Source organism: Rhineura floridana, chromosome 3, assembly GCF_030035675.1.
Source record: "Rhineura floridana isolate rRhiFlo1 chromosome 3, rRhiFlo1.hap2, whole genome shotgun sequence".
NCBI classification, from domain to species: Eukaryota; Metazoa; Chordata; class Lepidosauria; order Squamata; family Rhineuridae; genus Rhineura; species Rhineura floridana.
In genome coordinates, this window is record NC_084482.1 from 231,168,048 (window position 1) to 231,191,805 (window position 23,758).

The window sequence follows — 23,758 nt, forward strand, 5'->3', positions numbered from 1 at the left end:
GCCAATTCTGGCCCGCTTGCATTGGCTGCGTGTATGTTTCTGAGCTCAATTCAAGGCGCTGGTTTTGACCTATAAAGCCTTACATGGCTTGGGACCACAATACCTGATGGAATGCCTCTCCTGATACGAACCCACTGGTACACTACGTTCAAGATCAAAGGCCCTCCTCCGGGTGCCTACTCCAAGAGAAGCTGGGAGGGTGGCAACAAGGGAGAGGGCCTTCTCAGTGGTGGCCCCCAAATTATGGAATAATGTTGCTGACGAGGTGCGCCTGGCACCAACACTGTCATCTTTTCAATGCCAGGTCAAGACTTTCCTCTTCTCCCAGGCATTTTAGCATGTGTTTTTAAATTGCTTTTTAAAATGTGGTTTTAAATTTGTATATTTCTTTTTAATGTTTTTAATTGTTGTAGACTGCCCAGAAAGCTTTGGCTATGGGGCGGTATCTAAATGGGGGGGGGGAAGGGGACATTAATAATTGTGATGGGGTGCACCAGAGTTCTCCTAGTTCTACAATGGGATGGTGGCTGCAAAGCAAATGATGTCAATGTGGAGACCTCGTGGAGACTTATCATTACTAAATTCATATCCCGCCCCTCTTCCCAGAAGGAGCCCAAAGGGCAGCAAACCTTGAACTTGGCCCGGTAGCAAATGGGCAGCCAGTGCAGTTCTTTCAGTAGCGGGGTCACATGCTGGCGATACCCTGCCCCAGTGAGCAGTCTCGACACTGCATTTTGAACCAGCTGCAGCTTCAGGACGAACCGCAAAGGCAGCCCCACATAGAGCTCATTACAGTAATCCAGCCTGGAGGTTACCAGTGCATGGAAACAGTCAGGGCTGGGACCAGCCTGTGGCGGACCTTTGGGCACCAGCCCATCATGGCCCCCGTGTGTGTACTTCTTTACTCAGCGCATAGTTAAACTATGGAATTTGCTCCCACAAGATGCAGTAATGGCCACCAGCTTGGATGGCTTTAAAAGAAGATTAGACCAATTCATGGAGGACAGGGCTATCAATGGCTACTAGCCGTGATGGCTGTGCTGTGCCACCCTAGTCAGAGGCAGCATGCTTCTGAAAACCAGTTGCCGGAAGCCTCAGGAGGGGAGAGTGTTCTTGCACTCGGGTCCTGCTTGCGGGCTTCCCCCAGGCACCTGGTTGGCCACTGTGAGAACAGGATGCTGGACTAGATGGGCCACTGGCCTGATCCAGCAGGCTCTTCTTATGCTCTTATAAATATGTCCAGTCATACTGATACTGATACGACAACACAAGAATTATGCAAGGAAGAAAAAAATTGCAGAATGACAGGCTATGGAAATCCAAATAAGTTATATAACTTCCAGACATTGGGTGACCTTTGAGCTCCTTTTTGATGTTTGATGCTTTATTTACAACGTTTAGCTTGTGCAGCCCACCAGATAGCAGATCCTCTCTCTCTCTCCACCTCACACACACGGCCCAGCCTTAAATGAAACCCCTTCCTCCAAATCCCACCTTGCACCCCGGACACCCCAGAAACTTACAGGTTCGAAGACGGCCGGCTCTCCTTTTTCTCCTTTGAAGCCCCTGGCTCCACGCACGGCCTGTGGATAACACACATGTAGCCGCACAGAGGGGGCCAGTCAATATGGTGCAGCCACGGCCTTCCCCTCCCCTCCCCACCTCTTGTTCAGGATGCAGGAGGGAGGGAGGGCCTCCGTGCACATCACAGCAGTGGTGGCGTGTCTGTGCGATTCATGCAACCGGCTCCGTCTGGGCAGGGAGAGGCTGGACTGTGTTTGTGTGATCACTCCGTCATGCGGAAGCCAACTGGGCACCACAAAATGGCACAGTCCACGAGGTAAGGGCTGTGCATTGTGGAGTGCTTGTGTGAGGTGTTGTTGTGGCCACATGATCCCTTCACCTCCACAAGCACAGCTCCACAACCACCACCATTTGGTTATGCAAACTTGAGTCGAGTAGAAGTTGCTGACCACATGCTAAAAGGCTTGCATCCAAACTAATTCCTTCTAGGGTGTTTTTTTGATTGGGGTAATGTCTCTATGATTTTTTGGGGGGAGGGGGGAAGACTTGACATAATGCTGAACTGAGCCCTGACTGCATTTAGTTGGGAGTCAATCCGAAGGCTTAGGATCGCCACCGCTCACAATTCAACCAGCATTCCTGCAGACAATGCTTGGAGCAAACCTGAAAGGTTCCTAAGATTGTGGTGGGAATAATATAAGCCGTAAAACCCCTGTGCAGGCCCCACTGAGTTCAATGGAACTCACACTCCCAGGGAGCATACGCATCAGGTTGCCGCTTGGGGCTGGACTGCTTTGCAGCCTTACTCAGAGGTAAGGCCCCCTGAACTCAGTGGGACGTTTCCAAGTCAATCCACTTAGGGTGGTTGTGTTGCATGACAAGTTTAATCATGTTTTCTTAGAGGACGATCAGAGCAGCGTCAGGATAGAACTGGGTGAAAGAAACAAGAAGGGATTTGTTGCCAAAGTAGTCTGTGGCAGCCAAAATCAAAACAAAAACACCTTAAGGCATCTAAGAGGAAGCAGCAAGTAAATCTGTAGTAAGGTCTAAGTAGGGCCTGAGTAAAACTGGAAAGAGTAAAAGCTGAGCTATTGTGGGCAACATTTTCAGGTATGCAGGTAGAATCGAAGGTCAGTCCTACTCAGAGTAGACCCACTGAAATTAATGGGCATGACTAACAGGTACATTCATTTCAATAGGTCTACTCCAAGTAGGGCTTAACTGATCAGTTTGCTACTGTCCAATTTCAGATACTTTTCCAATTCTGAATCAAAGATAGGACAGAACATCTAGGATTCCTTCTAATTTTAAATAAAACTTCACACGAAACTATATCCTATCTTTAGAAGACCTGAAAATGCTGCCCATAATAGCACAAACGTCACTCATTTACATCTAACAATGGAGGTGAATGCAAGTCTTTTCGGGGGGGCAGCAAATTAACCAACAAACCCTCCTCTTCCACACCAAGGATTTAAAGCTATGGATCCCCCTGAAAAGTGATACTAACAACTGTAAATGGAGGAGGAGAAAGTCAAGAGAGGTTTGGGGAAAGGGAGAGGGTGTTTGGGGAGGGGGTGAGGAAAATGCCCTTTCAAGATGGCAGCGTGGAATAAAAATTGCTGTGTCCCATTTGGGGGGCTTCAGCCCTTCCCCCAAAATCAGTAATTGAGGCCAGCGCTAGCATCATACCAGTGAAAGGGACTTGTCTGCAGAAATGGCCCTGTAGTACAATGACATCATAGGGCAGGTGATGACATCATGGAACAGGGAGGAAGCATCCAATGGGCTTGCCTGCTGCCATTACCATGCAACACCGAAGGGATGGCAGCCCATTTCTAAGCAAACCATTGTGAATGTTGAAACTTTAGCAAAGAAGGAAGGCCAGGGGATGACATCCCAGGAAATGACATCTCCGCAGAGAAAGAGAGTGATATGACATCAGAGGAAGCGCTGGAAGGAGGCCCACATGGATGAACAATTTAAAATAATAATAAAATAGGAATTCTATAAAACAATATGGCGGGAAATGGTGATGACGACCATAACAGGCAGCATGACAAAACATCAAACATCTGGCAACAGCAGGAAATGAAGTCACGATGCACAGAGGTGAGGTCATAAGAAATGGGAGGCTTCCACATGGGAAAGGAAGCACTACTGCCACACAGTGGCGAACGGTGGCCAAGACAGGAGGAAATGCCAGCTTCAAAACAGGGAGAGATGCAGAGCCAGCAGCCAAGTAACAATATCAAGCAGAGAGAGACGACATCACCCGTAGTCAACAGCCACGTGACACCAAACAGAAAGATGAACGTGCACCACAAATAAAGGTTACTGCAAAGGAAAGGTCGTCACAATTGCAGCAGCCAACTGCAACAAACGTATTAGGAGAAAATAGCAAACGGTAACAAGTACACACCATATTGCTGAAATACGACATTGGAAAGCAAGGCAGAAGCCAATCAGTAAGCCAACCAACGGCAAGAGGAAGTGACATCACAGACAAGCACAACCAACAGGAAGCGGATCACAGACAAGAGGAAGTGACATCACAGACAAGCACAACCAACAGGAAGTGGATCACAGACAAGAGGAAGTGACATCACAGACAAGCACAACCAACAGGAAGTGGATCACAGACAAGAGGAAGTGACATCACAGACAAGCACAACCAACAGGAAGTGGGTCCTCAGGACAGGAAGAGACGACACAAGAGCATCAGAGCTCCCCCCCTAGGAAGGGGGCAGCACCCCACTTACGCCTTCACTGTGGGGCGTCTCAGCTGAGAGCACGGGGCCCAGCTCCGACGGCTCCGACCCCTCGCCATAGTTCTTATAGGCGAACTCATACTCCAGCCCCACGCCAGGGATCTCCTCTTCAGTGAATGCCTCCTCCTCCTCTGCAGCAACAGCAGGATGTGGGCTGGGCACCTCCTCCTGGCTCCCATGCAGGGTGGGAACCCGACAACGCATTAGAGGAGGGGGCAGTGCTGAGACCCATCCCCACACCCCTTCCTGGAGGACTCCCACCCCGACCACCTGCCTGCCGGAGAATCAGCTCAGGATCCCAGTCGCAGGAACAGGGGAAGAAGCTGCCTTATAACAGCTCGTTGGACCCTTGGTCCATCTGGCTCAGTACCGCCAGCACTGACTGGCAGCAGCTCATCAGAGTTTCAGGCAGGACAGGAGATGCCGCTCTTGGGATTGAGCCTGGGACCTTCTGCATGCAAAGCAGGGGCTCTCCGTGCCTGACAGGTCACCCTCCTCTTCCAGAGAACCCAGGAGTCCTGGCTCACGGCTCTCTTTGCCCAGTTTTCCCCTCTCTTGCAAACCCCCCATCGTGTCATCCCCCCTCAAAAAAAACTAGCCGGGGACCAGCGACAAGCAAGCACCCTTCCTTGCCAGGTCATCATGGTGGGATGTGGGAGGCGTGGGCAAGGCGCATTTACCTCTCCCTGTGGCGAAGAGGGGGCAGGAGGCAACCCCTCCCCCGTGGGGCTCTCTTCCCGGTACGTCTCATCCGCCTCAGGAGGCAAGGTGTAGTCAAGATATTCGTGAGCCCCCCAGGGCTCTTCTGTGGGGAGCAGACCCACATCCTTGGGAAAGGGGGTATTCGGGGGGGTGGAAGTGGCAGTGGAGGGAGGGGGCCAAGGGCCAAGGAGAAGGGGAGTAAAAGTGTTGCACCCGGGGACAGGGGTGCCCAAGAGTGGAATGAGTGGAGGGAGGGTTTGTTTGGGGGCAGGGGAGAAAATTGGGAGGTGCCCAAATGGGAGGAGGGAGGCATGGAGGGATGGGCACACAATTGGGCCAGGGAGGGAGGAGAGGGAGGGGTGAATTCAAAACAGGAAAGACCAGCCGGTGAAATGAAAAAGGGAAGAGAGAAAGACAAAGAGAAACAAGGAAAAAAAGAAGGGACTGTTAGTTAACGCGAACGTCTCCTCTTGCAGCCCGAAGGGAGGGAGGAGGATTCCTCGTCCTGGATCATTTTCCCTCCGGGGGGATAAATCGATCTCGGGGAGCAGAATCTCAGCCCACACCCTCTCCCTGCAAGCTGGACGGCTTGGGAGTTATTTTTGGGAGGGAGGGAGCAGGGTCCATTCAGGGGAAGGGAAGGCTCAAGAGAAACGCAGGGCCAAACACTTGGCAAATTGGGCTTTCCCTCCCCACCTTGGGGGAGGGGGCGCCAAATCCAATCTGGCCCCTCCCGAGGAGGGGCTTCCCAAGTTTGGGGGCTCGTTTCTCTTGCTGCTTGGGACGGCTTCCCCAATGGAAGAACGTGCAAGACAGATGTGTGACGCAGTGACGCACAGAGACACACACAGAGGCACAGGCGGGAGAGGAAGGGGCTGGGGTGTTGTCTGGGAGTGGGGAGCAGGAGCCTTGCCCGCCCCCTCGGGTCCCCGGCCAGAGCCTCGCAGGCCTGCACCCTTCCCTCTGGCTCTACCTGCTGGTAGCTGTTTCCCGGCCTCCGGGCTCCACCGGGGCCGGCATAGGCCTGGCCCCCCGATTTGCCCGGGGAGGTTTTCGTGGGTGAGGATTTGCCCCCCGACGTCGCCTTGCCGCCGGTACCACCACTGCCCCCACCGTAGGTCTTCCCGCTGGCCGAGGCGGACTTTCCGTTGCCGGGATGCTTTCCGGTTTTGGCCCCCGTCTTGACACTGGTGGGCACTGGGCCCATTAACTGGCGCTTCTGGGGCTGCTGCTTCGGCTTGGGTTTGGGCTTGGCAGGAGGCTTGCCCTTGGCTGGCTTCTAGTGGTGGTGATGAAGAAGACGAAGGAGGTTGTGGTGATGAAGAAGAAGAAGAGGCGACAATGGAGAAGGCATGGGGAGCAGAGACAAAGGAGAAGCATGAATCCGACAGCAGGAGGAGGAGGAGGCCTGGGCAGGGGGGCACTTTGGCCTTGAAGAAGCCCCCCCCCGCCCCTTCCTACCTCCCCAGGTAATGCTTGGAGCAGCCAGACTGCATGGGCGGAACGGGGGCACCCGAGCATAGGCAGAGAACACTCTTCCCCACAACAGTATGCATCGGCTGACTGGGAAAATTGCCATGCTGGGCCTCTGCCTTCAATCGGGGCTGGGGGGCAGAGAGAGAGAGAGAGAGAGTAGCTTACTCAGCTGCAAGGAGCAGGCTTGCGGTTCATAGCCACACCATACATCCAAAGCGCTCGTATCCCACTTTAATAGTCATGGCTTCCCCCAAAGAACCCTGAGGACTCTAGTTCAATCAGCGTGCTGGCCTCACAGACCTGCACTTCCCAGGATTCTCCATGAGTGTTAAAGTGCTACAAGAGTGCTTCACACGTCTGGTGTGTGGATGAGACCCCGAGATCGCCAACCAGCGGCAAAAGGATGGGGCTTAATTTAGTGCAGGAAGAATGAGACCCCCTCCCCCCAGCCACTTTAGTGTGGTAAGCTGTGGGGATAGAGAGCCGGGGGGAGAAGGAGTGCAGGACACCTGGTGAATCCTGCCCTGAACAGCAGCAAAAATGCCCTGGCCCCAGAACGGCCATCCTGCAACATGGTGGAGCACAGGTGTTGAACAAGCTGCTCACCCTGTGCCCAGCAGGTGCCAATGTTGACACACTATAGGCAACTCCACCTCACTGGAGCAACAGCACAGGATGCCCTACGAATGCCCTCCCTTCCGGAGGGTCCCCTTTTGTGCCCAAGGGTGCACAGAGGGTGACCAGCAAGCACAGGCCCACCTCCTGCCCCCCAGGGGGACTGGGGGAAACACACATACGTCTGTCCTCACCCCCCTGGGGCCCAGATGCCAGCAGTGGGCAGGGCCAGGTGCAAAAAGTGGCTGGCACAGCGGATATGGCCCTTGCTGTTCTACGGCAAGCCACACTGCAGCCAGGCAGAGGTCAGGGGTTTCTCTGGGCACCCCCTCTCCATTCTCTCTCCAGGCAAACAAGACGCATCCCTGCGGTTCAAGGCCACATCCCCAGAAGCGCCTGAGGAGGCTGCAGAGCAGGGCCTTCACCGTAGTGGCCTCTCCTCCACTGGCTTCCAAAGGATGGCAAATCAGGCTGCAGACTTATGGGTACTTACCCGGCAGTAAGTTCCAATGAACATATTAGCTGTGTTCTGACATAACACTAAACCATAGTTTAGGGTTACGAGAACAAGGCAAGGTGACCCCTGGGCTTGCATTCTAGCCCCTCCCCCTTCTTCCTCTGGACTGGCTGCAATGAGATCAGAAGCTTCTGCTTCGGTTTTAGATTGACCACATTTTAGCCTGTTGTCCAAAATTTATGGTTAGGGAAAACACCATAAACTATGGTTTGAAGTTGGCTTTACTAAGCATAGTAAAGAAAAACACTTTTTTCCCTAGGTTTGGATGACACAGCAAGGTGTGGTTAATCAAGCCCAGAAAAAAAAACCTTCTGAACTCTATCCCAGAGCACGTGCTGATAATATTAAATTATAGTTTAGCATTACACCCAAGCCAGCCCAGTGAAGCTTACTTGCAAGACGATATTCACAGAACTCAAATATTAGCTTAATGAAAATACAAAAGGGATTTATTTATTTATTTTTATATTCTACTTGCTATAGAAAGGGGCCACCATGAATTCAGTTCACCTTCTCCAGCTCTGTACATTTTCACAGAAAATTATTTGGCCCATAATATTCTGGCTGTTGACATTCATGTCACCAGCTGACCTCTATTAAAGCTGAGCCAGCCTTCACATATTCCTGTGTGGTTGAGCCCATCCACACTGCATCATGGGTTCTGCAGTTTGCAACTGACTACATGGGATATGCTGCAGTGCAACTGCAAGGAACTTCTGCACGATGGACGACACGACATCAGCCCCAAAAGGCACCTGCTAGAGGAGGGGACAAGTGTCCTGCATCTTCTAGGGTCAGGGGGACGAGTGCACAACTTATGGCATTTAAAAACAAAAAGCAAGGACTGCCCAGAGCTCGGCTATTATCCACCGAAGGACTGTCCTAATTCTGCCACTCTCCAGTGCCCCCCAACCCCCACCTTGCCGCTGACTTAAGGATAACTTAAGATGGACAGGCACGGATGGGTTGATGGATGGACAGACACGGGCAGGACAGACAGGTGGATTCCATAGCCACATAACAGAGACAAGACTCTCAGGCACGAGGACAGAAGGACAAGATATTTGGGGGCGGAGCACCGAGTGCCCCTCCCTTTATCTGCTCACTGGCTCCCCCCGGAGGCACAGAGGAGGACAGAGAGCCCAGCCCAGCCTTTCTAGGCCCGGGATAGTAGGGAGAGGTGCCGTATTCCTCCACACCCTCATCACTGTGCTGAGGAAGAGCAAGAAAAGTGGGGTTTTTAAAAAGAATTAAAACAAATTATAAACTCCTGCAAAGCCTCACCAGGCCCAGCCACCAGGCCAGCCAGCATTAACAACAGACCCAGCGAATGGGTTGCTGGGTCTTTCATGCCCTTCTAGAAATGATGGGTGCAGGCAGCTGTTAGTTCCCTGAAGAAACTCTCTCTCTCTTTTAACTCAAAAAATGTTGGGCTGGGAACATTAGGCAAACAGATTCCTGTGCATTGCCTGTCTAAACGCCAATAGCGGTGTTGCTGCCTTTGGAGAGAAGTTCCTTTTGATTCAGGAGATTTGGGGCAGGGAAGTGACCCCATTTTCTTGCAGATTCAGTGGCATTGATCTGCTCTTCTCCTCCCCCTCTCCAGTGCAAACTCTGGGAGGAAAGATGCATGCAAGCAACCACATGCACACCAAATTTAAGAAACTATCATACCAGTTTCAGGAAAACCCAGTTCCCCCCCCCCCCGAGCGGTGTGCACCAGGGGCTCCCAAGATGACCCATCAATTAATTAGTAAGGTTGGTCTACTAAAAACATTTGGATAGATTAAAAAAGCTGACCTAGTTAATTTGACAGTGGACTTGTAAATAAATTGTTAATTATTTTTAATGAATGTTGTATACATATAAAGATTTAATCACTTAAATTGAATAAGATTTCTTTAATAAAATGGCTGCCTTAGGAGTCACTGGATTTAAACACCTCCCGCCCCAAAACATCTGAAGCCTGCCAAAACGCTGCAAAAGTCAACAATGTTCTCAAGTTCGTGTGCAACAGAGTTTGCCCCTTCATCCCTAAAAGTGGAAAGAGGCTCTCGTTGCTAGTACCTGTTTACAAAATCTCAATGTGTAAAAATGTTCTTTCTAGCGGAATTAATAATTGCCTCAGTTTAGCAAGCTACTTCCAATTCAGGCATAATGTGGGCATAACCCTATACTCCCCAGATCTTCCGGTCTTCAGGAAGCAGTACAAGGTGGATTCACACAGTATGGCAAGTAACCCTAAAGTATCTGTTCTTCTTGTGTGCCTTCAAGTCGATTACAACTTATGGCGACCCTATGAATCAGCGACCTCCAATAACAAAAAAAATAGTATCTTTAGGTTGACAAAAAACATAGCATATGGATTGCTCTGCCCATTGCCTAAACATTTTGAATCTACAAGATTAAATGCTATAAATCAACAAACTGCCACGACTGGAGGACAGAGATGGTTCTGAAGGAAAGGTGGATTTTTGCTCCAACTAGATTTTAAAAGCTGGCGAGGGAGAAGGGGCGAGCGTGGCATTTTTGTCATTGCTGCCTGCAAAATAATCTCTCTTGCTAGCACAGCGTTCGCCAACCTGGTGCCCTCCAGATGTTGTTGGACTACAACTCCCATCAGCCCCAGCAAAGGCTATCCTAGCATGTGGGGAAGCTCTTCTTGGCTGGCTCTTGGTAGAGAAAGCTGAAGCTACAAAACTGCGGGCTGAGGTTTTCTATGGCCTGGGGAGTTTATTTATTTATTATTTGATTTATTTATTATTTGATTTATATCCCGCCCTTCCTCCCAGCAGCAGCCCAGAGTTACAAAGTCTGTTCTTATATCTGCTCCCGTCTGTCCTCGGCCCGGGAAGACAGCCATTAAGCAAAACACACTTCAAACAAGGGACCACCTCGCAGGGTTAGGGTTACCAACCATACTCTTTTAAAAGTACATGTACTCTTTTTGAGATGGTGCAACAGCATACTCTTACTTTTCCCTTATCGAAGCCAAATGTACTCTTTTTGAAATGACAAAATGATGGTAACCCTATCTCAGGCTCCCTCTTCCCTCTGGCTCTCCCCGCTGCCCTTGCTGTGCCCCTCGTCTCACCTCAGGCCTGCTGGGCCTCTGCTGGGCCTCCTGGGCTTGAGGCTTCTGAGCAACTCCTCCACAGTCCGGGCTGAACTCTTCGCAGAAGTTGTAGGCCGCTTGGGGGCTGGAGGAGATGAGCAGCTGCTGGATGTCGCCCTGCGGGGAGAGAAGAAGTGTTTCTGTTGGGGGGGTGTTCAGAGCCAAGCTGGGCACCTGCACAGGTGGAAGAGAGGCGAAGGCAGAGAGGAGGCCACACACCTCAAAGACTTCCTCGTCCAGGATGCGGGTTCCAAAGGTGGTGATGCCACGCGTGTCGATGACTGGCTGGTTCCCCCGGGGCAGTGGCCGCGTCACTTTCTTCTTGCAGTCCAGGATCAGGGTCACCTGCTTCTTGCTGACACTGAGCGCCACCCGATGCCACCTGGATCATAGAATTGTAGAGTTGGAAGGGGCCTATAAGGCCATCAAGACCAACCCCCTGCTCAATGCAGGAATCCAAATCAAAGCATTCCTGACAGATGGCCGTCCAGCTGCCTCTTGAAGGCCTCCAGTGTTGGAGAGCCCACCACCTCTCTAGGTAATTGGTTCCATTGTCATATGGCTCTAACAGTTAGGAAGTTTTTCCTGATGTCCAGTCGAAATCTGGCTTCCTACAACTTGTGCCCATTATTCCATGTCCTGCACTCTGGGACGATCGAGAAGAGATCCTGGCCCTCCTCTATGTGACAACCTTTCATGTACTTGAAGAGTGCTATCATATCTCCCCTCAGTCTTCTCTTCTCCAGGCTAAACATGCCCCGTTCTTTCAGTCTCTCCTCGTAGGGCTTTGTTTCCAGTCCCCTGATCGTCCTTGTTTCTCCCCTCTGAACCTGTTCCAGTTTGTCTGCATCCTTCTTAAAGTGTGGTGTCTAGAACTGGAAGCAGTACTCAAGTTGAGTCCTAACCAGTGCCAAATGGAGGCGAAGCAATACTTCACAGGATTTGGAAACTAAACTTCTGTGAACAAGAGGTAGTGGAGACTTGGCTTTCCGTAGAAAGAGGCAGGGAAGAACAGCTTTCACAAGAGGGGAGGCAGATTGAATTAGGGCAGCTGGTCACAAAGGAGGGCACTGGGGCTCCTGGACCTTTAATTGTCACATAGGCAGCAAGCTATATGCAAACTCCACTGGCTGAAATTCCCTCTTCCAAGCTACTACTAAAGGTGCAGGAGCCCCGCTATCCTCTTTTGCATCTGGCCTTCCTCGATTTAATTGGGAAAGAACTCCCTAGGACTGGGCTAAAAATTTTTTTTTAAAGGAGTCAACAAATCCCAAATTGAAGTCAATGAAAGCAGAATTCTAATGGCCTTAGCGTTTTCCCCTTCGCATCTTTTCAACCATAAGGACTACAATCTTGGGTTTGTTTGTTGTTTGATTTAAAAAAGGAAAGGAGATATGCTCAGAAAGATTCTGTGGGACAGTTGCCAAAAGGCATTTTTGGCACCTTCCAGAACTAGGAACATCCCTCCAGCACCTCAAACAACTATGACTTTTGTAAGGAGGAGGGCCCAAATGGATCCATTTCAGAAGATTTCTCTTCTACGGAACAGACATTTGCAACTCCTCCCAAAAGGTCCACAAGGCCAAATGCTCCTCTGGCTCCGAGACCTTCCCAAGGGCCACGTTGTTTGAATTGTCTTTAATGTAATATAAGCCACTCTGACCAACACTTTATAATACCGGGAGGGAAGGACGTGTACGCATAGGATATACATATTTTAAATAAATAAAAATTACAACGCCCTTCAATGCACTTCAAGCAGTACACAGGGGGAAAGCCCAAATAATGCCCCCTGTGCCAACGCATGACACCTAATAATAATAATAATAATAATAATAATAATAATAATAATAATAATAATAATAATAATAATAATAGATTTATATTCCCTTCCTTCCTCCCAGCAGGAGCCCAGGGTGGCAGACAAAAGCACTAAAAACATTAAATCGTCATAAAAACAAACTTTTTGAAAGAGGAAACGTATATACCACATGTTTAAAGCACATGGATTCCCCCAAAGAATTCTGGGAACTGTCGTTTATCCCTCACCAAGCTACCCAGCACCCTTAATAAACAACTTCAGGATTCTTTTGTGGGAAGCCATGTGCTTTAAATCTATGGTGTGCCCACAGCCCATATTTGGCTAAGGGTTCTCACACAATTGCTGAAAGCCCAGGAGCTTGGCTGAAAAAAAAGTTGGTGGCCCCGAAAAGTCGGCTGGTGGCTCTATGTCGGTGGGGCAGTGGAATCCACTCCAGGTTTTAGTCACACTAACACCGTAAGAACATAATAACATAAGAAGAGCCTGCTGGATCAGGCCAGTGGCCCATCTAGTCCAGCATCCCGTTCTCACAGTGGCCAACCAGGTGCCTGGGGGAAGCCCGCAAGCAGGACCCGAGTGCAAGAACACTCTCCCCTCCTGAGGCTTCCGGCAACTGGTTTTCAGAAGCATGCTGCCTCTGACTAGGGTGGCAGAGCACAGCCATCACGGCTAGTAGCCATTGATAGCCCTGTCCTCCATGAATTTGTCTAATCTTCTTTTAAAGCCATCCAAGCTGGTGGCCATTACTGCATCTTGTGGGAGCAAATTCCATAGTTTAACTATGCGCTGAGTAAAGAAGTACTTCCTTCTGTCTGTCCTGAATCTTCCAACATTCAGCTTCTTTGAATGTCCACGAGTTCTAGTATTATGAGAGAGGGAGAAGAACTTTTCTCTATCCACTTTCTCAATGCCATGCATAATTTTATACACTTCTATCATGTCTCCTTTGACCCGCCTTTTCTCTAAACTAAAAAGCCCCAAATGCTGCAACCTTTCCTCGTAAGGGAGTCGCTCCATCCCCTTGATCATTCTGGTTGCCCTCTTCTGAACCTTTTCCAACTCTATAATATCCTTTTTGAGATGAGGCGACCAGAACTGTACACAGTATTCCAAATGCGGCCGCACCATAGATTTATACAATGGCATTATGATAGCGGCTGTTTTATTTTCAATACCTTTCCTAATTATCCCTAGCATGGAATTTGCCTTTTTCACAGCTGCCGCACACTGGGTCAACATTTTCATCGTGCTGTCCACTACAACCCCGAGGTCTCTCTCCTGGTCGGTCACCGCCAGTTCAGACCCCATGAGCGTATATGTGAAATTAAGATTTTTTGCTCCAATATGCATAATTTTACACTTGTTTATATTGAATTGCATTTGCCATTTTTCTGCCCATTCACTCAGTTTGGAGAGGTCTTTTTGGAGCTCTTCGCAATCCCTTTTTGTTTTAACAACCCTGAACAATTTAGTGTCGTCAGCAAACTTGGCCACTTCACTGCTCACTCCTAATTCTAGGTCATTAATGAACAAGTTGAAAAGTACAGGTCCCAATACCGATCCTTGAGGGACTCCACTTTTTACAGCCCTCCATTGGGAGAACTGTCCGTTGATTCCTACTCTCTGCTTTCTGCTTCTTAACCAATTTCTTATCCACAAGAGGACCTCTCCTCTTATTCCATGACTGCTAAGCTTCCTCAGAAGTCTTTGGTGAGGTACCTTGTCAAACGCTTTTTGAAAGTCTAAGTACACTATGTCCACTGGATCACCTCGATCTATATGCTTGTTGACACTCTCAAAGAATTCTAATAGGTTACTGAGACAGGACTTTCCCTTGCAAAAGCCATGCTGGCTCTGCTTCAGCAAGGCTTGTTCTTCTATGTGCTTAGTTAATCTAGCTTTAATCATACTTTCTACCAGTTTTCCAGGGACAGAAGTTAAGCTAACTGGCCTGTAATTTCCGGGATCCCCTCTGGATCCCTTTTTGAAGATTGGCGTTACATTGGCCACTTTCCAGTCCTCAGGCACGGAGGAGGACCCAAGGGACAAGTTACATATTTTAGTTAGCAGATCAGCAATTTCACATTTGAGTTCTTTCTAGAAGGGCTGCAAGTGGAGGGTCCTTGACAGCAGTCAGGGTGGGCTTCACGGGTTCCCTCTCCATTTTGCTGGCTCTGTTCGGCAGCAACACCCCTCTGCCCCCATCACCACCCCAGCCTCAGAGTGTCTTTTAATCCTAATCCAAGGAAACCTCTGCTGCCCACTCATTTCTGCTCTAAGCAAATACCATCCACAGTACGAATGCAGTCCCACTGGGAGCTGCCTGGTTGGTGCCCCTGTTTGTGGAATGCCCTCCCGGGTGAGGTGCACCTGTCTCCCTCATTGTTAACTTGATAAGTTAAGTCTGCTGCCCTGAACTCCTTTGGGAAGAAAAGCTGTAAATTGAATAAATAAATACTATGCAATACTATTGTGATGCACTCTCTGTGGGGCTGCCCTTAAGATTAGTCTGGAAGCTGCTGGTGATGCAAAATGCAGCTGCAGGGTTGCTCTGCGGAGCGACCTATCGCCAACACATTTCGCCTTTCGTAAAGCAATTGCTAATTGGTTGCCAATATGATGCCAGCCTACATTTAAGCTCACAGTGTTAGCATACAAAGCCCAGTACCTGGCTGATCTTGGCCCATGACAGGGCCTTTACAGTGGTGACTCCCTGTTTATAGAATGCCCTCCCCAGTGATGAGTGTCTGTCTCCCTCATTATTGACTTTCAGGAGGAATTTGAAAACATTCCAGTTCACTCAGGCATTTCATGGCTGAAAGATACTCTTCCTGGCAGCCCGGAAATCACTGGATGAAATAATGTTTTTATCTGCAGCTGTTTTTAAAACGTTTTGTTGTTGTTTTGTTGTTAAATTGTTTTGTTGACGTGTTTGCTCCTTTGGGAGGAAGGGTGGGATATAAGCGTAATAAGTAACTAGTTCCCTCACACCCTCACCAGACTCCCACGGCCTGCTTGGGTCCACTGTTAAGGGGAAAGCAAGCGCTGTATATAAATAAATAAATAAATAAATAAACGAAATAAAGCACGAGAGAGCAATCTCCACAGGGTAGGCAACGGAAGACGCTGGAGAGGTCCGGAAGGGCACTCACTTGCCGTCCGTCAGGTTGACCCCTCGGAAGATTGGGTAGTCCTCGGGGGCGGGGCGACCGCTCTGGTCCTCGTAGAGGAAGATGGGGGAGCGGCCCAGCTCCACGCCCAGCTGTTGGATGCCGTGGTGGTTGTAGATGGAGAGCAGGAAGGCTTGCAGGCCGGACTTGGGCTTTACCAGGGCCATGATGGAGAAGTCCTCTGGGAATTTACCTGGAAGGGGGAGGGAGAGGGAGAGGGTGGGGGTGGCTGGGATTATCTCAAAGGCCCTGGCCCAGGGGGCCACGTCACAATGCAGGCAAGAGGGGGCAGAGATCCACAGGGACAGCTTCCCCTGCCCAGCTCTCTGCCTCAAAGCCAGGAGAAGCATCACCTCAACTGTTCCGTTCTGGGCACAAGGAAGGAACCCAAGGCACATATGCTCAGGAAGGTATGCCCAGGTGTGTGTCAGGGGAGAAAGAGAGTTGCCCCAGTGTCTCCTCCCACAGCCCCTGGACATAAAGGGAGCCTCCGCCAAAACAGGATCCCTTCTCTAGCAACTTTCCACAAAATCAAACAGCTAAACTAAAGTGAAGCATTCCAGTTACCATATATCTGATGGAAAGAATGATGATTATAAAACCAGATTTTTAATCGATGCTGGGACTACCACACATTTAATAAATAATAAAAAAATGTTTAAGAACTTTAGCCCCCATACACAGAATGCAATTACAGCATAAGGAGATGTTTGCTGTTCTCAAGGAATATGCACTGTGGAGCTAATTTGCAAAAGGTCAGAGGGCGCCAGAGAGCTTGAACTGAAAAATTGCCTATTTGTTCCACCATTTAAAGATAATTTAATAAGTGCCACTAAGATAATGGAGCTTAGTTGTTGTTATGTGACTTCAAGCCGACTACGACTTATGGCGACCCTATGAATCAGCGACCTCCAATAGCATCTGTCATGAACCACCCTGCTCAGATCTTGCAAGTTGAGGTCTGTGGCTTCCTTTATGGAATCAATCCATCTCTTGTTTGGCCTTCCTCTTTTTCTACTTCCTTCTGATTTTCCCAGCATCATTGTCTTTTCTAGTGAATCATGTCTTCTCATGATGTGTCCAGAGTATGATAACCTCAGTTTCATCATTTTTGCTTCTAGTGGTTTAATTTGTTCTAACACCCAATTATTTGTCTTTTTCGCAGTCCATGGTATGCGCAAAACTCTCCTCCAGCACCACATTTCAAATGAGTTGGTTTTTCTCTTATCTTCTTTTTTCACTGTCCAACTTTCACATCCATACATAGAGATCGGAAATGCCATGGTCTGAATGATCCTGACTTTGGTGTTCAGTGATACATCTTTGCCTTTGAGGATCTTTTCTAGTTCTCTCACAGCTGCCCTTCCCAGTCCTAGCCGCCTTCTGATTTCTTGACTATCGTCTCCATTTTGGTTAATGACTGTGCTGAGGTGTTGATAATCCTTGACAACTTCAACGTCCTCATTGTCAACTTTAAAGTTACATAAATCTTCTGTTGTCATTATTTTCGTGATCTTGACATTCAGCTGTAGTCCTGCATTTGTGCTTTCCTCTTTAACTTTCATCAGCATTTATTTATTTTATTATTTATTTATTTATTAGGCTTATATCCCGCCCGACTAGCAACAGCTCTCTGGGCGGTGAACAGCAAAAACAATACAATAAATACAATAAGAAAAAACTATACAGTGCAAAAATCCAATTAAGTTATATTAAGTTAAAAAGTACAATTAAAATGCTTTGGGAAAGAGGAAGGTTTTAACTTGACGCCAAAAAGATGACAATGTCGGCGCCAAGCGGACCTCCTCGGGGAGACTATTCCACAATTCGGGGGCCACCACTGAGAAGACCCTAGATCTTGTCACAACCCTCCGGGCCTCAGTGTGAGTTGGAACCCGGAGGAGGGCCTTCGTAGCAGAACGTAGTGTACGGGCCGGTTCATAGCGGGAGAGGCGTTCCGACAAGTATCGTGGTCCCGCACCATACAGGGCTTTATAAGTCAATACCAGCACTTTGAATCTGGCCCGGAAGCATCCATTTCAAATCATTACTGGTTTCTGCTAGTAGTATGGTATCATCTGCATATCTTAAAATTTTTGATAATTCTCCCTCCAATTTTCACACCTCCTTCATCTTGGTCCAATCCTGCTTTCCGTATGATATGTTCTGCATATAGATTAAACAAATAAGGTGATAAAATACACCCTTGTCTCACACCCTTTCCAATTGGGAACGAATCGGTTTCGCCATGTTCTGTCCTTACAGTAGCCTCTTGTGCAGAGTATAGGTTGCACATCAGGACAATCAGATGCTGTGGCACCCCCATTTCTTTTAAAGCATTCCATAGTTTTTCATGATCTGCACAGTCAAAGGCATTGCTGTATGGAGCTTAGAGATCAACTTTATATAAGAGACAAATTTTGCAAGATTGAAAAATGACCTTTTGCATTTGGAATATTTTGAAACTATGCATGCAAATACAGCCAAAGAAGCCTGAGATTCTGGATGTTTACATGTTTGGCATCAAGGAATGGGACATGCCAGCTTAGCCAGAATCAATGCTCTCGAGAAGGAAAATTGGGCTAGAGGCATCAAAATGGGACAATGTAAGTTCACACAAAATGTGAATGTTGTATAAAGACAAAAAGTGTGAAACCAACATTTCTTAAGAAAAGTGAAAGGAAAACTACAAAACCTTTAGAATTAATTCACACAGACCTTTGTGGACCCATCAGAACGCCATCACAGGGCAGAAAATTTATACTTGCTAATTTTCACACATGATTACTCGAGGGAAACTACAATTTACCTAGTGAGAGAGAAAAGTCAAGTACTTCAAAAATAGAAGGACTATGTCAGAATTGTAGCAAATAAATTTGGCAGAAAGCCACAAATTATAAGATCTGACAATGGATGAGAATTTGTGTCCAGGGCTATGCAAGACTTCCTACATGAGGAAGGCATATAGCACCAGACTACTGTTGTTTATACTCCAGAACAAAATGGCGTTGTGGAGCACATGAACCGGACTCTTGGACAGATGATTCGTTCCTTGTTGGAAGATGCATAGTTACTACAGAAGTACTGGGGAGAAGCAGCAGTTACTGCCACCTATCTGCAGAACAAACTTCTGGCAACTACAATTAACAAGACACCTTTTCAGCTATGGCGTGATCGCCACCAAGTGTGTCTCACCTTTGTGTATTTGGCTGTACACATTCCTGAAACAAAAGAGGTCAAAACTTGACACCACCACCAAGGAAGGAATATTCATTTGATATTCTTCAATGCAGAAGGGATACTGAGTCATGGATCCCAAAACTGGCAAAGTTGAAGTATGCAGAGCTGTAAATTTTGGTGAAAGACAGTGTGCATACCGACCAGAAGGGGCACCACACTACACAGATGACAGCAAAATGGAAGAAGACACTGAGCTATTCTTCCACAACAGAACGGGTCACAATAACACACCAGCAGAGGAAGACGAGGAGTCTGAGCCAGAAGAGGCATCAGAGCCAGAAAGGGCAGCCAAAGCACCAGCACCCAGATGCTCTGAACGCACCAGCAAAGGTATATCACCAGACAGACTTACCTCGTGAGAGATGAACTTCCAGAGCCTGAGACCTGGAAAAATATCGAAGCCTTACCCAAAGCTGAAGCTGAGAGGTGGAGGCAGGCAGCCAAGGAACAGCTGGAAGCTCTACACAAGAACAAAACTTGGACACTGACCAAGCTTCCTCAAGGAAGAAAAGTTGTAGGCTGCAAGTGGGTATTCAAAAAGAAGTCAGATGCTGAAGGAAATATTGAGAGATACAAGGCAAGACTAGTAGCCAAAGGATACTCTCAAAACTATGGACAAGACTACCATGAAACATTTGCTCCTGTAGTCAAATACACAACTATCAGAACTCTTCTGAGTGCTGCTGCCAACAGGAAAATGCAGGTGGAGCACATGGATATAAAAACAGCATTCTTGCCTGGAGAAATAGAAGAGGAAATCTACATGCAGCAACCACCAGGCTTTAAAGTTCCAGGAAAGGAAACGCTTGTGTGTAAACTTCAAAAATCCACCTATGGACTTAAACAGGCTGCCAGAGCCTGGAATGAGAAACTGAGCAAGATGCTCTTGAAGGAAGGCTTTGCACAAGGCAGAGCAGAGCCATGCCTGTACAGCAGATTCAAGAACAATAGATGGACTTACTTACTGATTTATGTTGATGATCTGCTGTTGGCTTATCAAGATCCAATGGACAAGCAACAGGTAGTAAATCATCTCAACAAGGAGTTTGAAGCGAAGTGCCTGGGTGATGTCACTCACTACCTTGGAATGCAAATTGAAAGAGAGGGCGATGGATCCTTCTTGCTGAATCAAAAACAAAAGATTCAAGACCTTATCGAGAGTCTAGGACTGAAGGATGCACATCCAGGACCTACTCCAATGGAAGTAGGGTACCAGAAACAGACCAGACCAGAACAACCATGGGAAGACCAAGAGAGCTACAGACAAGCTATTGGAAAACTTCTGTATATCAGCACTGTCTGCAGGCCAGATGTGGCGGCAGCAGTGGGATACTTGTGCAGGAAAACCAGCTCGCCAACCAGAAAGGCCTGGGAATCAATAAAGAGAGTGGTGAGATGTCTAAAGGGCACTGCAGCCATGAAACTAAAGTTGACAGCTACCCGAGATCCCAGGCTAGAGGGATATGCAGATGCTGATTGGGCTGAAGACACTACAGATCGAGACTGTAGCACTCTCTCCCACAGAAGCAGAGTATGTGTCAGCTTCTGAAGCAAGCAGACAGCTGATGTGGCTGCTTGAACTCTTCAAAGATTTAGGCATCTCTATACCTGGGCCTGTTGTGATGCATGAGGACAACCAAGGATGCATCAGACTCATGCAGTCAGAAGGGGTGAGTTCACAGACCAAGCTCATAGACATGAAGCACCATTTCATTAGAGATACCTACTGCAGAGGACTACTCAAGATGCAGCATTGTCCAACAGAAGACATGACTGCAGACGCTCTCACGAAGGCGCTGGGCAAAGTCAGACATTGCAAGCTGCGAGACAAGATGAACCTCGTGGGCTGAACCAAATGCTCGTTGAGAAGGGGTGTTGGAAGTGGGGCCAGAGCAACTCCTGGTCTGTTCTTTTGTGCTCCAGAAGGGAAATAGGGTCCTTCAGATGGAGAGGCTTGTTTACCTTTACCTGTCATGCTCTGCTGACTTCCTTCCATTGTAGACTGTGACGTCTTTAGGGAAGCTGACCTGCCCTTCCTTCCTTTGTCTTCTTCGACTGTCCAAGAATTGCTCTCTCCTGAGCCATGCGGGCAAGACCCAAGTCTGGGCGTTGCGCCTCCAACTTAGTTAATTAGAACTAGGTATGCCTTTCCTATCCACTATATACTTCTACAAATAAAGGAGTTTTTCTTATTTTACTAAGTCTTGAGTCTCCGTGATCTCAATGGAGGGTAAGAGCCTGCTACTTAGGTAAATACACACACTGGCACACACACAATTCAGACTGCTGAGGACCTCTGCATAAATATTTCCATAACACAAACGTGCCCTCGCCTTCAACAAGGGAAGACCTTCACTGAACTGCCTGCTCAGTGGCTGGAACAAATCGCACAGCAGATCCTATGGCACCCAGAAGCAGAGAGGGACCGAACAAACATGGGCACGGAGGACGCTGCCTTAGAGCGAATCAGGCCCTTTCCTCCATCTCACTCAGCACTGACTGGCAGGCCTTCCTTGCCCCACTGGAGATTCTGCCGTGGCTTGAAGCTGGGCCTTCTGCATGCAGACCAGGTGTGCTGCCAGTGAGCTACAGCCCCTTCCCAAAAATCCCACCAGGCAAATGTATTATGTTTGCTTTATATGATTTATATCCCGCCCTTCCTCCCAGTAGGAGTCCAGGGCGGCAAACAAAAGCACTAAAAACACTTTAAAGCATCATAAAAACAAACTTTAAACTATATTAAATATATATTAAATATATTTTATCTATATTAAATAATATAATAGATATAATATATATTAAATAAATTCATCCAAAAAAAGGAAAAAAGCTTTAAAAATATTAAAAAGCAATTCCAACACAGACACAGAGAAATCAGGTGGTGCACACAGTCATGAAATGGGCTACGCCTGGTTGCTAACAGCCCAGAATGGACATCCCCCTCACAAAGAGGCACCCCTCAGAGGAGCTCAGGGGACGTGGAGGACACAGTCACAGGCTGCAAACACACCGTTTAATGTGCATGACCTCCCCCAAAGAATCCTGGGAGCTGTAGTTTTGCTAAGGGTGCTGGTAATTGTGGCTCTGCGTGGGGTAAACTGCAGCTCCCAAGATTCTTTTGGGGGAAGCCAGGCGCTTTAAATGGATGGTGCATGCGCCAGCCATAGAGGGAGAGAAAAGGAGGGGAAATTGGTGTGGCTGCCCCTCCTGTGAGAAAAACATGCTGGGCCAATAGCACCTTCCTTTCTGCACACTCTTTAGATTCCGTAACACCACTACCCCTCGCCCCTTATTCTTGGTGCCTCCAATTTTGGAAGAGATAGAAGCAGGCAGAAACTCAACTGGTAAAGTCTTTTCTTGGCAGGGCCACATACGAAAAGCTGACAGTCCATTTCAGCAGCATGAGAGTGTGGCCAGAAAAGCGGCAACCTGGGCTAAGTGTTGGGGAGAGGAAATACTAGATCGAGCCCCTGCCCGCTGCTTGAAATGGAAGGCCTCTCCCCACCGACCCCCGCTTGCGCCCCCGCCCGGTCTACCTGGGAAAAGCTGCCTGGTGGGGGCGCTGAGTTGCGCCTGCCTCGATATCCGGTAGGCGACATCCGGCCCCGATCCCGCGCGCCTCTTGGGGCAGAAGCCCGTCGTCTTGCGGACCCCCTCGGGCTGCTTCTGCAGCTGCAGCGCTTTTAGCACGTCCACTGGAGCGGCTGGGGGGAGAAAGATGAAAAAGAAGGGGGCTGAGAGGGGCTTACAAGCCGGCCCATCGCTCCAACCGCGCCGCATGCAACCCCCTCCCCCGTCATCCCATTAACACCCCAAGGGAGGAGGGAAGGAGAGGGGGGTGTGCGTTTTTCACAAAAATGAACCCTAAAGTTGCCCCCCTTTTCCCCCGGCCCTGCTGCTGCGCCTTTAACGCTTAAGAGATGGCGGACGGACTCCGCAGCGGCTAAGCAGGTCGGCTCGTTTTCTGCACAGGAGCGGGGCCGGTTTGAAAAGGTTGCCGGGAGTCGCCAACTTCCAGCGCTGGAGCTGCTGGTTTTCTGAAGCCGCAACCCGGTTAAATGAGCAGGCGACAATCACCGTCGGGGGCGAAGCAAACAGATGAAGATCACCCTTTGCGCCCCTTGTACAGTTGGGCCAAGTGAGGCGGGGGGGGCAGTTGCCCACCCAGCGGCGTTCCAAACCCAGGACTTCCCGGCTCCAAACGTCCGACCCGCTGGCCACCAGGGAGCCCCCCCTCAAAATGTGGGCTCTGGCCGGCCTGGGGAAGGAATTCTGGCTCCCGAAAGTGGGTTGCAGCCCCGGGGAGAGGAGAGGGAGGGGGCTGGGATTTCAGTGGGATGCGATGGAGCGCCTGGATTGGGGGGGCTCCCCTCGTCTCAGGTGCTCCCGCGAAGATCAGCATTCCAATCTCGGCTCTCCGGCGAGGCCATGAAAGCGCCTTTGTTCGGCCCAGGCACACGGCGGCGGCTTGCGCGCTCAAGCACGCGCGCACATCCCGGCCGGGGGGGTCAGAGAGGCGCCCCTCGGACAGGAGCTGCACGCGCAGCACCCCGCGGGGGACGCACGTCCGCAGGAGAGCAGGACGGCGCCCCCAGCAGGGCAGGCCTTTGGGGCAGCAGCCGGGGCCCGACGTCACAGAAAGGGTCCCTCCCCCCCAAGCATGGGGGGGGCTGGCTTGGCACAGTGTGAAGGCGCACCCATGCCCATCTGCAGGAGGCTTGGGCCGCAGTCCTGGGATGGCTTTCAAACAGAGCAGACAAACACGTGGCCCAGGGCAAGGCCGTCCCTGGCTACCAGCCGCGATGG

The 23,758-nt window shown here is 49.2% G+C and overlaps 1 protein-coding gene across 2 annotated transcripts in view; it reads right to left on the reverse strand.

Moving 5' to 3' along the window:
- Positions 1-22,418, reverse strand: part of COL11A2 (collagen type XI alpha 2 chain) — a 94,248-nt gene extending 71,830 nt beyond the window's left edge. For both annotated transcript variants that reach the window (XM_061621506.1, XM_061621505.1), the window contains exons 1-8: positions 22,295-22,418; positions 15,695-15,905; positions 10,940-11,102; positions 10,700-10,837; positions 5,971-6,276; positions 4,976-5,122; positions 4,287-4,463; positions 1,524-1,583 (exon numbers count right to left, since the gene is read on the reverse strand). In XM_061621506.1, coding sequence (XP_061477490.1) covers positions 1,524-1,583; positions 4,287-4,463; positions 4,976-5,122; positions 5,971-6,276; positions 10,700-10,837; positions 10,940-11,102; positions 15,695-15,905; positions 22,295-22,355 — 1,263 coding nt within the window. In that variant the 5' untranslated portion in view covers positions 22,356-22,418. The remainder of the gene's footprint in view (positions 1-1,523; positions 1,584-4,286; positions 4,464-4,975; positions 5,123-5,970; positions 6,277-10,699; positions 10,838-10,939; positions 11,103-15,694; positions 15,906-22,294) is intronic.
- Between the last annotated feature and the right edge of the window lie 1,340 nt (positions 22,419-23,758).